The following is a 13458-nucleotide window of genomic DNA, read 5'->3' as shown; positions in this document are numbered from 1 at the left end:
CTTCTCTCTTGCCTCCAAGCTTTAGCATATGCTCTTCCCTTTGTCCACGCGGTTCTTTCTCTTCTTTGCCTAGCAAATTCTTATGCATCCTTCAGGACTCTTGCTCCCCACCTTCTCCCTCCTGGATACTGCCCCCACTTCTGTAGGCCCCCATAGTTCCCATCCCAGCTCTAAACACTCTGCCTATATGTCACTCATCCTAGCCCTGACTACTCTATGATGTTACTGTTTGATGACATCTTAATTTCCTCCACTGATCTGTAAGTTCCCTGTTTACTTGATCACTGCTCTGTCCCTAGTATTGCTCAGGACAGGAGCCAGGCAGGGTAGGCATTCATGTCATACTTGTGAAATGAATTTGTGGCAATATATGAAATAGATGTGACCTGGGCCACCACCACTCCTCCTAGACTATCAAAGCCAGCTTCTTCCAAGGTCTCCCTGCTCTGTCCCTGTCCCCCTACATGTAGCCAGAGGGAGCCTATAAACCACAGTCAGGTCAGGGACCTCCTGGTGAGCCCTCCCCTGGCTGCACCTCACTCTGGCTAAGGGCTGGACACACTCATTATTCCTATGCTCCTGCCTTGACTGTTCCCTCTGCCCAAATGCCATTCCTCCCGGATGTCTGCAGGGCTCCCTTGCCTCCTTCAGGTTTCCGCTCCATGGACACATCTCCAAGACATCTTCCTTCACCTCTCTATTTAAAACACACACCTCCCAACCCAATCCCCCACCTCTCCATCTTTCTCCTCAGTGCTTCCCTGACCTTCTGTATTTCTTATCCTCCCACATAGAAGATGCACTTCAGGGGGAAAAAGATTTAGTTCCTAGCTGCATGCTCCTTGAGCATTTGCTCTTGTGGACAGAACGAATGAATGACCCTCCACCCCCAACCCCTCACTGAGAACTTGGATTCAACCAGGTGTGTGACTCATCCAGCCCTCCAAGGGCTGAGGCTGCAGCAAGTCTCAGTTTGGCCACTTCCTTGGGTGACCTTGGACTAGAGTCTGAACCCTTCTGTGCCTATTTCTTCTTGAGTATGATGGGAATATAACACTATCCACCTCACAGGGTTGTCTGGAGGAGGAAACATATACACACAGCCCACCACATGGAAGGCACTCTGATTTGATCATTCAGGGTGTCAGACTGAAATAGAGTACATGGCCCTGCCACTGCCCCAGGACACCTGTGTCTAAGATGCTACACTGACCCTGACAGGTATGGCAAGACACTTCAGCCTGGTGTATGGAGTCCAAACTGACCCCAAACTGCAGTCATTTGCTCTCTAACTACACATTGGTCACCTGCCATGCACCAGGCACTGGACACACGGAAGGTATAATCCCTACCCGCAGGACCTAATGTTCTGTTTGGAAAACAGTCAGTCAATAAAGAAACACGATGTAAATGAGGATGATACTCTCACTGACACCAGTCACATGAACAGCAGTAACAACACCTGGAAGTTTTGAGAAATGCAGATTCTGGGACCCACTACAGACATCCTGAATCAAAGACGGGGTGGGGCCCAGGAGAATGATGTATGTTCAAGTTGGAGGACCACAGTGATAAAGGAGGGTTCGGCGGGTAGGTGGGGTGTGTAGGGCACACTTGAGCTGAGCCCCAAGGAGAGAAAATAGATATGACAAAGGGAGGGGGAAGATTGTTTCAGGGGCAGGAACAGTGAGTTCAGGGGTAGGGCTGAGACTGGCAGGCCTGAAGAGTGAGGTGGCCAGTAGGGCTGGGAAAAGAGGACAGGAGGGCACAGGCCCACCCATAGGTGCTGTGGGCTCTGGTCAGGAGTTTATGCTTCACCCTAAGGGCACTGGTGAGCTATGGACAGGTTCTGAAGGAGAGGTGACCACATTCCACACCTGCTTCATCTTCTCCCTTCTGGTCTGAACTGCAGACCCTTTCTCAACCTGTCTTAGTCTCCTGCAGCCACAGGTCAGGAGAAGGCATGGAAGGCAGGTCTAACACAGACAGACAGAACAGGGCAGGCCTCAGGTCCCCAGATCTTGCTCCTAGGCAGGAAGTGCTCAAGGGCAGACACAACTCTGAGGCTGCCTGAGCAGGCAGGCAGCAGCAGAGAAGGGAGGAGCCTGAAGTGGCTAGAGGACCGTTATGGGGGTGGGGACTCAGAAGAGAATAGAGTTTTGCCACTGCAAACACCTCACCTCCAGCTTCCTGGACCTAAAAAGGCCCAGAGCTCCCTCTGATCAGAGAGAACCAGATGCACACACAGGTATGCATTAAAGCGAAACTCAACAGCCAGTGTCACAGGCAGTGTAATCCCCAACAGTTACAGGAAGTCTTCCCTACACCTCCACCCCTAGCAGTAGTACCACAGGAATGTTACAGTCACAGAGCCACAAGTCCCAGCATAATTACACACACATCTGCAGCATTACAAGTGTGCTACAGCCACAAAGTCCCAGAAGTTACATGCACACCCATGTGCACGCACACACACATACACACAGCTGCAGAGGGTCACAGAAACACAGAAAGCCACAAAAAGCCCTAGATAAATTACATTCATACGTAGAGCTACAAGAACATCTCAGAGAAGAGTTAAAAGCAAACAACGTTCCCAATTACAGAGAGAGTCACACAAAGAACAGTCACAGAGGATCACAGATAACGCATGCAGGACCTAGGGAAATTAAGTCACAGGGTCATCTCAGCTCCTATGGTGCTCACCAACTGGTGGGGAAGACAAAGCAAAGTCCTGCTCTAACATGGCAAGGGATGGAGATGCCAGCAGCTGTGGCTGACAGAGAACTCTGACACAGCTCATAATAAAGCAGCCCCAGGGGTTGTGGCCACATCTCAACAGCACAGAGGCCAGGAACCTGCTTTATAAACTATGACAGGGGAACAATGTCAGTTATGATTATTGCTCCAGAGAACCAAGGGTGCCCCCAAGGTCTCAGAATGGAGGGTCCCAGACCCACTAAGAGCTACAAGGGGTCTCTCTGTCTCTTGTTCTTCATGCACACAAAGCTCAAGGATCAGCTGCACACATGGAAGCCCAGGCACATACAGATAACAATGTCACCAACTGACACACACAGGAACTTTCACACAAAGGTGGAATCTGAAGTAAATTATAGGCATAACCCCAGAGGATCTCAGTCATACATGTCTGGCCCCAGACGTACAACATCACACTTGAACACACAGGTAACTGACATTTGCACACAGGTTCAGAGGTAAGTTACAGGCACATTCAGAGGCAGGTGGTTGTAGCAGCAAACAGAGCCCCAGGCACATATGGTCACACACTGCAGTCACAACTGGACACACGGGCAACTTACAGTGACACCTGGAACCACAGATGGAGTCAGATATAAATTACACACACCCAGCCAGGGGGGAATCACAGCTCTCTGCACCCTAGGAACCCAGACACATGCATGCACACTCCAAAGACCCAATCTGACAGCAGAAGTCTGAAGGATGAGATACATCACACACATGCAACAACAGAAGGTCGTAGCCACGTAAGTTGAGCCCCCCCACACAATAGTCATAATCAGACACACGCAGGGAACTTACAGTAACACATGGAATTCGAGGTAAATTACACACACACACACACACACACAGGCAAAGAGGATTACAGCGGCCTGCAAACTAGGAACACAGACCCATACACAAGCTTCCAAAACACCTACAATTCATAATCGGAAACACCAGGCCGAGACAGGGTGCAGGAGAGCCCCAGAGAGGCCAGGAACGGAGGGGCTTCTCCCGGGCCTGCGCTGGGGTCCCAGGCCCGTGAGCCCGCCCTGCCTCCAGTCCAGGCCCAAAGACCCGGGTCAGCCTTGCTCCCACCCCTCGACTCCCAAGCAGAGGCAAGCCAGGCGGGGAGCCCTCCCTGCAGGCCTCGCTTCCCGCGGAATCAGCCCCGGACCCCAGCGAAAGCCCTGCCAACTTGGCGACCAGCCAGGCCGGAGCCTCCCCACCGTCAGCACTCAGTCCCCGGGTGCAACCCCGGTCACCAAGCCCGATCCCCAACCCGGGCCGGGCCCAAGAGAACAGGCTCCGGCGCTCGGCTCTGGCAACACCCCACGCCTCGCACAGGCGACCCCGTCTCTTCCCGCCCGGCTCTTACTCAAACATGGATGCGGCGGTGGGCGCGCCCAGCCTCAGGGCAGCGCTGGGCTGGGCCGGCTGTGAGAGGCTGGGCGGAGATCGACGTCCCAGAAGGACACCCGCCTCGCCTTCAGAGGCCACCGCCCCACCGACCCTGCAGCCGGCACGAAAGGCCCAAACTGCCGGAGGCCGCGGCGGCGTCACGCACCCCCTTCCCGCTCCCGCCCCGGCGCGTCACGGGCCCCCGCTCGCGATGGGGGGGAGCGGACTAGCCCAGGCCCCGGGGCGGGGCCTAGATACCCGAGGCCAAGAGTGACGCGAGCCAGGGAGAGGGAGACGCAGAGGGTGCTGGTCAAGGGCCTGCAGGGACTGCGGGACAGAGGGAGGCCCCAAGGGAGAAGTAAGATACAGGGACTTGGGGGCGCAGGGGGAGGAAGAGCGCGACCAAGAAATCGAGGTGGGGCGGCTTAGACGCCGGAGATACAGGGAGAGGGAGAGAAAAAGATGGAGGCCGAGAATCTGAGGAGGGAGAGACAGCGAAACACAGAGGCCACCTGAATTAAATCAAAATGCCTCCATGGCAGCTGCCTTGGCACAGGATGCCACCCTCTACACTGGTGCCCGGGAAAGGGGTCCTCCACTCCAATGAAGCCCCTGTCCGGGAGCTCCCCGCTCTCCTCGGCGGAACCCAAGAAGTGGGGCGGAGCTGGGAGTGGATAGATATTCTGGGAAACCGGGCGTTGGGGCGGCTGGCACGGGGGAAGGAGCGGCATCGCGGCTGAGCGAAGGGCTCTCCCCGGGTGGTCCCAGCGCTCGTCAGCCAGGCCAAGTTGGAATCCAGCCTCCTTGGCGCTTATCCACGCTGTGACCTTGAGTAAGTCAGACCTCTACTGTGGTAAGGGCTTTCCCACGGGACAGCGTGGGGAAGGGCAGCAGCAGCACTATCACAGACAGAAGCCCTGTCTCAAAGATGGGAAGTGAGTGGCCGAGGTCACCCAGCGGGGAGGCAGCAGAGTTGAACGCATCCCTGCATTGAGGCCATAACCTGCGACTGTCCCTGTGTCCGCTGCCTGAGTCTGTAGATCCTGGGCTCCTTTTGTCTGAGAACACAGCGAGTCCCACCACACAGCTTCTGGCCAGAAGCACCCGCGCACAGAGAACTGCTCCCCACCCCTCTGCAGGATAGCCTATTCCTTCCGCTAGAAAAAACTCCATTCCCATCCCCCTTCGCAGCCTCCAAACAGCATAACTCGACTTCTCCATTTTGGTGAATGGCAGGCTCCAAAATTAGGTCTTTCCTGACCGCTGTCTTTCTCTCACACCTACACCATCTATCCGCAATCGAAACTCTTCTCCCGCTCCTCTACTCACCTAGCCTCGGTCCTCTCCCTCCTGGAGCACCACAGTTACCTCCTCCCTGTCTGCTGCCCCAACCGCCCTCTCCCCACAGGCAGCCAGAGGGAGTCAGGTCTCTGAGCTCTCCTGTCGCTCCACCTCATTCCCAGCTAAAAGCCAAGTTCTCACCTTAATACCTAAGACACCGTTTTGACTTCATTTCTGTCTTTCTCCTGCTCACTTCTGCCAGCCCCCTGGCCTCCTGCTGTTTTCCTCTAACTCACCTGCACATTGCTGCCCTGGGGTCTTTGCACCTGCTGTTCCCTCTGCTTGGAAGCTGTAACTTCAGTTCTTCCCTTGACTGCCTCTCGCCCTGCCATCTCAGGGAGGCCCTCCTTCCACCATCTCCCTCCATCTCAGTACTCTCTTGGCCTGTTTCTTATTTTGAAATACTTTAACATTTTTAATTAGGGAATGTTTATTTTGAACAAGAAAAAATATAAGTCATCACCCCATATAATTGATGTGGACATTTTGCCATTTTTGCTTCAGATCCTTTCTTTTTCTTTTAAAGAAGTGAATGATTACAGTTATAGCCAAAGGCCCAGATCCCACCCCTGTATTCTCTGCGTCTTCCCCCAAAGTACATACTGCCCTGAAGTTGGTGTGTGTTCTTCCTGTGTATTTTCCCATCCTTTTTCTACATAGGGATGCATCCACCAACAACATAATGTATACTATTGCTCTATGTCTTAAAAAGGTACCTAATTAGACTCCTACTGTATCATTTTACAACCTGCTTTCTCCAACATCATTGCTTCTGAGAGCTCTACTTCATAAACTTTATTATCATATGTTCATTGCTGGAAAAAACCTCAGTGGATATTTCTCTTCAGGGCCAATGTAGTTCTTTCCTCTTTTCTCCTGTAGCCTTGAACCTCCCAGTTCATGTCTTCTTACGCCAGAAACAGTTTCTTTGCAGAAGTTTTGCTTAAGCTTATTATTTTTTGCCTGAGTTGCAGAAAGAAATATCTTTTATATTGGCTTCCAGTACATACTTAGAAATAAGTGTAATGTCACAAAGCTTCAGGAAACCACACTTATTCACTATACCTCATACACTATGTTATTTTCAATTCTATCCTAGTTCTGTTTAGGAAAAAGTGCTGATTGCAATGCACTACATTGGTTTCATGGTCCTTAAATGGGCCATGACCCACAGTTTGAAAAACATTGGTGGGTTGAAGAGGGTGTCCCTCTCCAGTCTGAGTAGACAGACAGATAGGCATTGTTCAGCTGAGCTCAGAGTTGCTTGTCCCAATGCGTACTCCCACTTGCCTGCTTTTGTTTGTGCATCTATTTTACAACTTCCAGTCAGGCTCAGGCCACATTCTAACTGAACTTCAGCCCCCACCTGGACAGTGACAGCCACAGGAAACCCACTTTTGAACATGAGTCCCTAGAAAGAGAAAACCCTTTTCCTGTCCCACACTTGGGTCTCACCTGTCCTGGAGCAGACTATCTAGGTCTGGGGTCCTCAGCAGCTGCAGGTGCTGGGGCATTGAGGTGCAGTGGGGAGACTCCCCATCACTGGATGGCGTTATCTGAATGGAGGGCACCTCCAGGAGCTTCCAGGGCTCGGGGGCCAGGCGCTCAGCCCTGCCATCATCCTGTGGCTGCTGGCCCTGCCACTCGGCTGGGGAGACAAGTGAGTCCTGGGAACTACCCTGGGTCAGTGGGGGTGCCCCAGACAGCAGGGGCAAGAGCTCAGCCATGGGGAGGGCTCCACCTGCTTGTCTGGGGGCCTTGGACAGCAGGTGCGGTCTCTGTGGGAGAAAAAAAAGAAGTGAAGGGGAGAGCTCCTGTCCAAGTCTTGCCCCTCCCAAAAAGGGAGATGAACTGAGGTGCAGAGCATTGTGTGAGAGTCAGAGAGGTTGGGTGGGATTTACACCTCTGCCAGTATCATGCCTTCATGACCCTGAGCCTCAGTTTCCACTTCTGAAAATTGCAGGTCCTGATGCTGACATCCTAGGGTGGCTGAGCAGTGTCAGAGAACTCAGACATGGAGGGCCCAACACACAGTAATGGTCAGTGAATGTTCATGAAACCTGTTCAGGAACAGCATTTATTTTTTCTGAGTATTCACCAAAGCCAAGCTCTGGGTTTTCTATAAATCCGCCACCCATATCCCTTCCACACACAGGGCCAGGAAGGAGCCAGGCCTGAGGAGCCCCAGGGGCTCAGGCCTAGGTAACAGGCTGATCAAGAGAGGCCGAATCCAGGATTTCCCTTCTCTGTTAGCTCGGCCATTGCCCCTCCCAAAACAAACAACAGGAGAGTGGCTGGGCTGGTCTGCGGCCACTTCAAGATGGGAGGAAGCCAGACTGGTTTCTGTGGCTGCAGCTTTGATATTGGAGGCCACTTGGGCCTGGGGAGATCAGTGTCTGTCCTCACAGCAAGGGCTTCTTGGTACCCAGCTGCCAGGGAATAGGGAAATGGGACCGGTGGGACCCAGAGAGGGTTTCCTCTAGTTCAGGGAAGACTCCGACTCTTACAAGCCAGGCCTGGACCCCAGGGTTCTTTCCAGGCACCCCACGACTCCTACCTTATGGCTTCTACCTCCTTCTGTCCTCACAGAGTTTGGATTCCCAGGGTGAAGGCAACAGAATAGGCCTGTCCTTCCCCCCAGAGTCTTGGCTGGGCCAGGGAGTCATGACCTTGCCAGTTGGAATAGCATGTCCACTGGAGTCGTATTCCCCTCGGGCCAGCTGGGAGAAAGAACAAGGTGGGGGTGGGAGTGTGCAAACCACAGAGGAGGTTGAAGTTGGCTGTGGTCTTGCCCTTCCGTCTTGACTGTCCTGTTGAGGAAGGGGTTGTCTTCACCCTAGGCCTCTACTGACCCATCCTCCTGTTGGACGGCAGCCAGCCACAACCTAGCTTCTCTCCCTACTACTCTCTGAGAACTGCTCCTCCAAGCCTTGAGATCTGCCAGGTGGCCAAATCCAACACACTTTCCGCTTCTCATCTTCCCACCTTGCTCTTAGAAGCTTGAACCTGGGAGACCCCTCTTCCTTCTGGGAGGGTCTCACGGCCTCCAAAATGCCATTGTTTCTGGCTCTCATCCCATGTCACTTTTGTGCACAGCTCTGTCTCCTGTACCTGATCTGTAAAAGTGAGTATTCCTATGGCTTCAGTCCAGGCACTTCTCTCTGACTTTTCCATTTTTATTACATAGTAATCAATACATACTAAAGTCTGTCTGTACCATAGATATGAGTTACAAAGTATAACAGTAAAATGAATTCCATAACCTCTACCCACCCAATTTGAGAATGCCCCTCACCTACTGCCTTTGGCCTCTCTCCATCCCACCCTGCCTTCCTCCATCTCTCATTCATCAGATATCACCCACCCACACATTTTTGTTATTTTTGTTTTTTTTAATTCTTTTGCTTTGTCTGTTTTTCCCCACTCACATTTTTAATAAGTTTTATCACATTGATATACATCCCTAAACAATATATTTTTTAGTTTTGTCTGCTTTTGTGCTTTATAAAATGGAATGATACTATGTGTCATCCTCTGTGAACTTGTTTTTCTTTCTTTTAAAGAAGAATTTATTTTTTTTTTACAGATTTTAGTTATTTATTTATTTTTAGAGAGAGGGGAAGGGAGGGAGGAAGAGAGGAGGAGAAACATCGATGTGCGAGAGAAACATCAATCAGTTGCCTCTCACTTGCCCCCAGCTAGGAACCTGGCCTGCAACCCAGGCATGTGCCCTGACCAGGAATGGGCCTTTAGGTTTTTGGCATGGCACCCAACCCACTGAACCATACCAGTCAGGGCTGTGAACTTGCTTTTGTCACTAAGCATTATTTCTAAGAATCATCCCTAGGGATGAAGATTATACTTCATCCGTTTTTGCTGGGGCATAATATTCTGTTGTGAGAATACATCACAACTTACTTATCAATTTTTCCAGTGCCCATGGACACTGGATTGTTTCTGGTTCTCTGCTCTAATGACCAGAGCTGCTGTGAATGTCCCTGGGTGTGCTTCTTGGGCAACTCCTGGGTTAGCCAGCGTCCCACCAATGCCTCATCTGTTCAGGTCTGTCTGTGAGTGTTCAGGTTGGTTTTATGGATCTGTCTAGCCTTGGGTCTATAAGATATTGCCTCACTTACTTTAGCTTTAAAGTAAGTCTTCGTATTTGGTAAAGCAAGTCTTCCCATCTTGTTACTCTTCACCAGAATCAGCTTGTCAAGTTTCAGCAGGGGAAAATCAACAATGGGGCTTTAATTGTTATGCTATAACCAGCAATTGATATCTTTACAATACCGAGTTTTCCAAAATGTCTACATAGGGTCACTTTCCATGTAGTTAGGTATGTTTTAATGTCACTCTGGGTGTTTAGGGTACTTTTAAAAATTGTTATAAAGTGCAATAACATAAAAATTACCATCATAACCATCTTTAGCTGTAGTCCAGCTCAGGAATGTTAAGTACTTTCATGTTGTTGTGCAGCTATCACCATATATGTTTAGGTAATTTTGAAAAATAAAGTTTCTTGTAAAGTTCTTTTATATTTTTGCTAGATTTTTTCTCCTTCAGTATTTTAGGTTTTTAAAAACCTTTTTGTGACAGCTAATACACATAGGAAAGAGCATAAAGTATAAGTGCACAGCTTCTTGTATCATTATAAAGGAAACACCCATGAACCCATCACCCAGGTCAAGAAAAAGCATGTTGCCAGCAGCCCCAGATGCCAATCAAATCCTCCCTGACTTCTGTAATAATAACACCCTAACATCTGTAATATTCCCTTTCTTTTCTTTTCTTTAGAGTTTTACTACTTGAGTGCATATTCCCCAATGCCCTACTTTAGTTTTGCCTGTTTCTGAACTTCATATAAATTGAATAGCACTTTGAATTCTTTCATATTTGGATTTTTCCATTTAACCTTAGGTTTGTGAATCATCCACCTTATTGTGTATAGCTAAATTTGTTCATTTTAATATTGTATAATATTCCACTGATGAAACAAATTGTAGATAAATACTACTACATACTTACTGATTATGTTAATGGACATTTGAAGGCTTCCCAGTTTGCAATGTTAAAAATAGTGCTGCTTGAACATTCTTTTACATGTCTCCTTGTGTTTCTCTCTTGTCACACAAATATCTATTCTTCCATTTGTCTATCCCTGTGCTAAATCCACACTATTCTAATTAAATATACTAATTATGATATATCCATATCTATATGTGTAAGATTCTTGCCTGTCAGTTTATATTTAGGAATGAGGCCCAGCCCTGGCTTCTGTGGCTCAGTGGATTGAGCGTCAGCCTGCGAGCCAAGTGTCGCTGGTTCAATTCCCAGTCAGAGCACATTACTAGGTTGCATGTCAGGTCCCCAGTTGGGGGCGCAAGTGAAAGGCAACCACACATTGATGTTTCTCTTCCTCTCTTTCTCCTTTCCTCTCTCTCTAATAAAATAAAATAAAATAAAAAACAAAATAAAGAAAGGAATGAGGCCCAGCAAGAGGCTCAGCCTACAGTTTAACGATGAAGGGGAATGTGGAAGACTGAAATAAGATAAGATTTTGCAGAAAAACATTAAGAGTTCTATTTAGGAAAACTTATTGGAGATGCCCGCGGAACCTGCAGATGGGGAGACTCATCAGGCAGCTGGACGAACGGAGCAGGGCTGCCTTGGGAAACCTCAGCATGTTGATAGTGATTTAGGTGCTCAGCTGTCAAGATAGCCTCACCTCACCTGGCACATCTTTTCCCAGAACCTACCCTCTCTCCCTGTACAGGATTGTTTTCCAGAAACATCAAGGCTGACTCAATATTCTTTCTTTCTCTCCTTTTCTTTCTTTCTTTCTTTCTATCTCTCAAAAATATTTTTTAAATTTATTTTTAGAGATAGGGGAAGGGAGGGAGAAAGATAGGGAGAGAAACATCAATGTGCAAGAGAAACATTTATCGATTGCCTCCTGCACACCGGGAATCGAATGGGTGAATTGAACAGGTGAATCGAACTGGCGACCTTCTGGTTTGTGGGAGGATGCCTGACTCACTGAGCCACACCAGTCAGGGCAAGAGTCTTTCTTAAGAGTTGAGTTAAGGGCACCTAGGTTTACAGTTAAGGTTGTCTTTACTTTTTCTGATCTCTGCCTTACAGATTTTTGAGTAAAGTTCATGGTTGGCATTAGGGCTATGGAGAGAAGGAAACTTATTAGAAATTAATGTCCTTGGAAATATGAGAAAGGATGATGTGTGGACATGAAATCTCAAGCAGAGCAGGGCTACTAAGAACTCCATGTGAAGGCCCCCAAGTTTCCTGTCCTAAAAGCTCTGTGGCCTGAAAACCACCTGCTTCTTAGTTCATTATCTACCTTCCCCACACTCAGGGGAGTAGCAGCATCCTGAGATTGTCTGTTGGAGTCTCTTCCCAGTGGGGGCAGCATCATGGGTTGAGGGGTCCAGATTTTGTGCCATTTCCATAGCATCCTTCCACATGAAGAGTTGATGCACAGATAGGGTCCATGATGACTTCCATTTTCCATTCCTATGTGGGTATTCAATAGAGTGTGGGCTTATGTACTTCTGACAAATAATAAGCAATGATGTGATATTTGCATTCCCCAGATACTTCAAGATTTCCTGACTGTATCTATCTGTTTCCATTGAACTGTGACTTCTGGTTTCTTCTCTGTGTCCACATGGGTTTGGTAAATTGACTTCTTACCAAGTCTCACCCACACTCTCCATATACGTAATGTTTCTTACCCAAGTGTGTCTGATTTTAACAAATACCTTCCCACACTCTCTACTCTGGAAAGTCCCACATTTACTGATATCCTCCTCTTGAGTACTTTGCCCAATCACTGAGCTAGACTGAGCTTCATTTCTATAGAACTGATGAGTTTGCAGGTACTAATTGGCTGTTTCCTCCCAGCCATCTTCTGCCTTAACCTCCCAGACAGTGTTATTGGACATCTGCTTCTTGTGAACTTGCTTTGTCTCTCCAGTGTCTCAGATTCAAGTGTTGGTTCTCCTGCTCTCAGAGTAAAGACACCCTATCCAAGACTGCTTCCTGCTCTTAAACTTGGGGCTTTCTCGGGAGGAAGTTTAATGTACCTTGAGCTCCCAAGGACTCAGCACCTTGACAAGGACAGGCCAGGAGGGATGAAGATGGGTATTTTTGCATTCTGTCAACCGGAGGATTAGAGACTAGGCCTCTGAGGGCTTCTTCCTTCTCCCCAGAAGCTAGTTTTCTTTTTGCCTTCTCATTTTATATATTTTATTCTGACCCTAAAAACTGCAAGGAGGGGCCCAAACAGTCTAAGAAAGTATGGCGTGTTCTACTTCTCAAAACTGAAAGAACCACATGTTTGTTTTCTTTTCTAACAATGTAGGTTAATTTCTGCAAGAATGTGTCAGAACCAAATATATTATTTTCTGTAGAAAATAACTGCTTTGGAGGGATCTATAATGCTCTGTGGAACTTCTTCTAGCATTTTGCTCAGACTGAGAATTCTTCAAAGAAACTTCTGGATATTGGAGACTTCATTCCAACAATGATGGTGGGGAGCCTTTTGATAAATTGCAATGGTTTTCTAGGTTGTTTCCCTTCCCACTGACACACACCTTGTAGGCTGCTCTTCTTTAGGCCATGGACAGATGGACCCAGTCCTAGTAGTCAATGAGCTTATAGCCCTCGTCTGTAAAGTGTGGAAAATGTTATTGTTACCAAGTGAAAAGGGGTTCTTTCATGTGGTGCCTTGGTGTAAAACCCAACAATTAGTGTTGGGGAAAACAAGTCTTTATTTACAATATTCCAACCTGGGGAGGGCAGTGAGCACTCCTGCTCAGAGCCCTGTTCTCCCACGGGACCCAGCACTTCCCTTACTCCCCAAAAAGCTATAAGCCAAAAGCATGCCCAGAAGTTCCCCATCCATTATCTGTCAGGTCTCCCCTTCAGGATCTGGGGTACAATGTCACCAGCCTC

At 48.7% G+C, this 13458-nt stretch overlaps 1 protein-coding gene and 1 long non-coding RNA gene across 3 annotated transcripts in view; one reads left to right on the top strand and one right to left on the bottom strand.

Moving 5' to 3' along the window:
* The window catches only part of GRAMD1A (GRAM domain containing 1A), a 22592-nt gene extending 15331 nt beyond the window's left edge, over positions 1-7261 (bottom strand). The window contains exon 1 of one of the 2 annotated variants that reach the window (XM_090260958.1): positions 6943-7261. In XM_090260958.1, coding sequence (XP_090117084.1) covers positions 6943-7214 — 272 coding nt within the window. In that variant the 5' untranslated portion in view covers positions 7215-7261. Of the gene's footprint in view, positions 1-4123; positions 4310-6942 lie in introns of those variants that run through there. The other variant, XM_090260959.1, reaches the window with a different exon arrangement.
* LOC149994485 (uncharacterized) overlaps positions 4511-13458 on the top strand; it is a 21412-nt gene continuing 12464 nt past the window's right edge. Inside the window, exons 1-2 of the long non-coding RNA XR_016507832.1 lie at positions 4511-4978; positions 12096-12178. This is a non-coding gene — a long non-coding RNA (uncharacterized LOC149994485). The remainder of the gene's footprint in view (positions 4979-12095; positions 12179-13458) is intronic.

Source organism: Furipterus horrens, unplaced genomic scaffold (assembly GCF_987537825.1).
Source record: "Furipterus horrens unplaced genomic scaffold, mFurHor1.1.pri manual_scaffold_13, whole genome shotgun sequence".
Classification (NCBI taxonomy): Eukaryota; Metazoa; Chordata; class Mammalia; order Chiroptera; family Furipteridae; genus Furipterus; species Furipterus horrens.
This window is presented reverse-complemented; position numbering and strand designations above follow the sequence as displayed.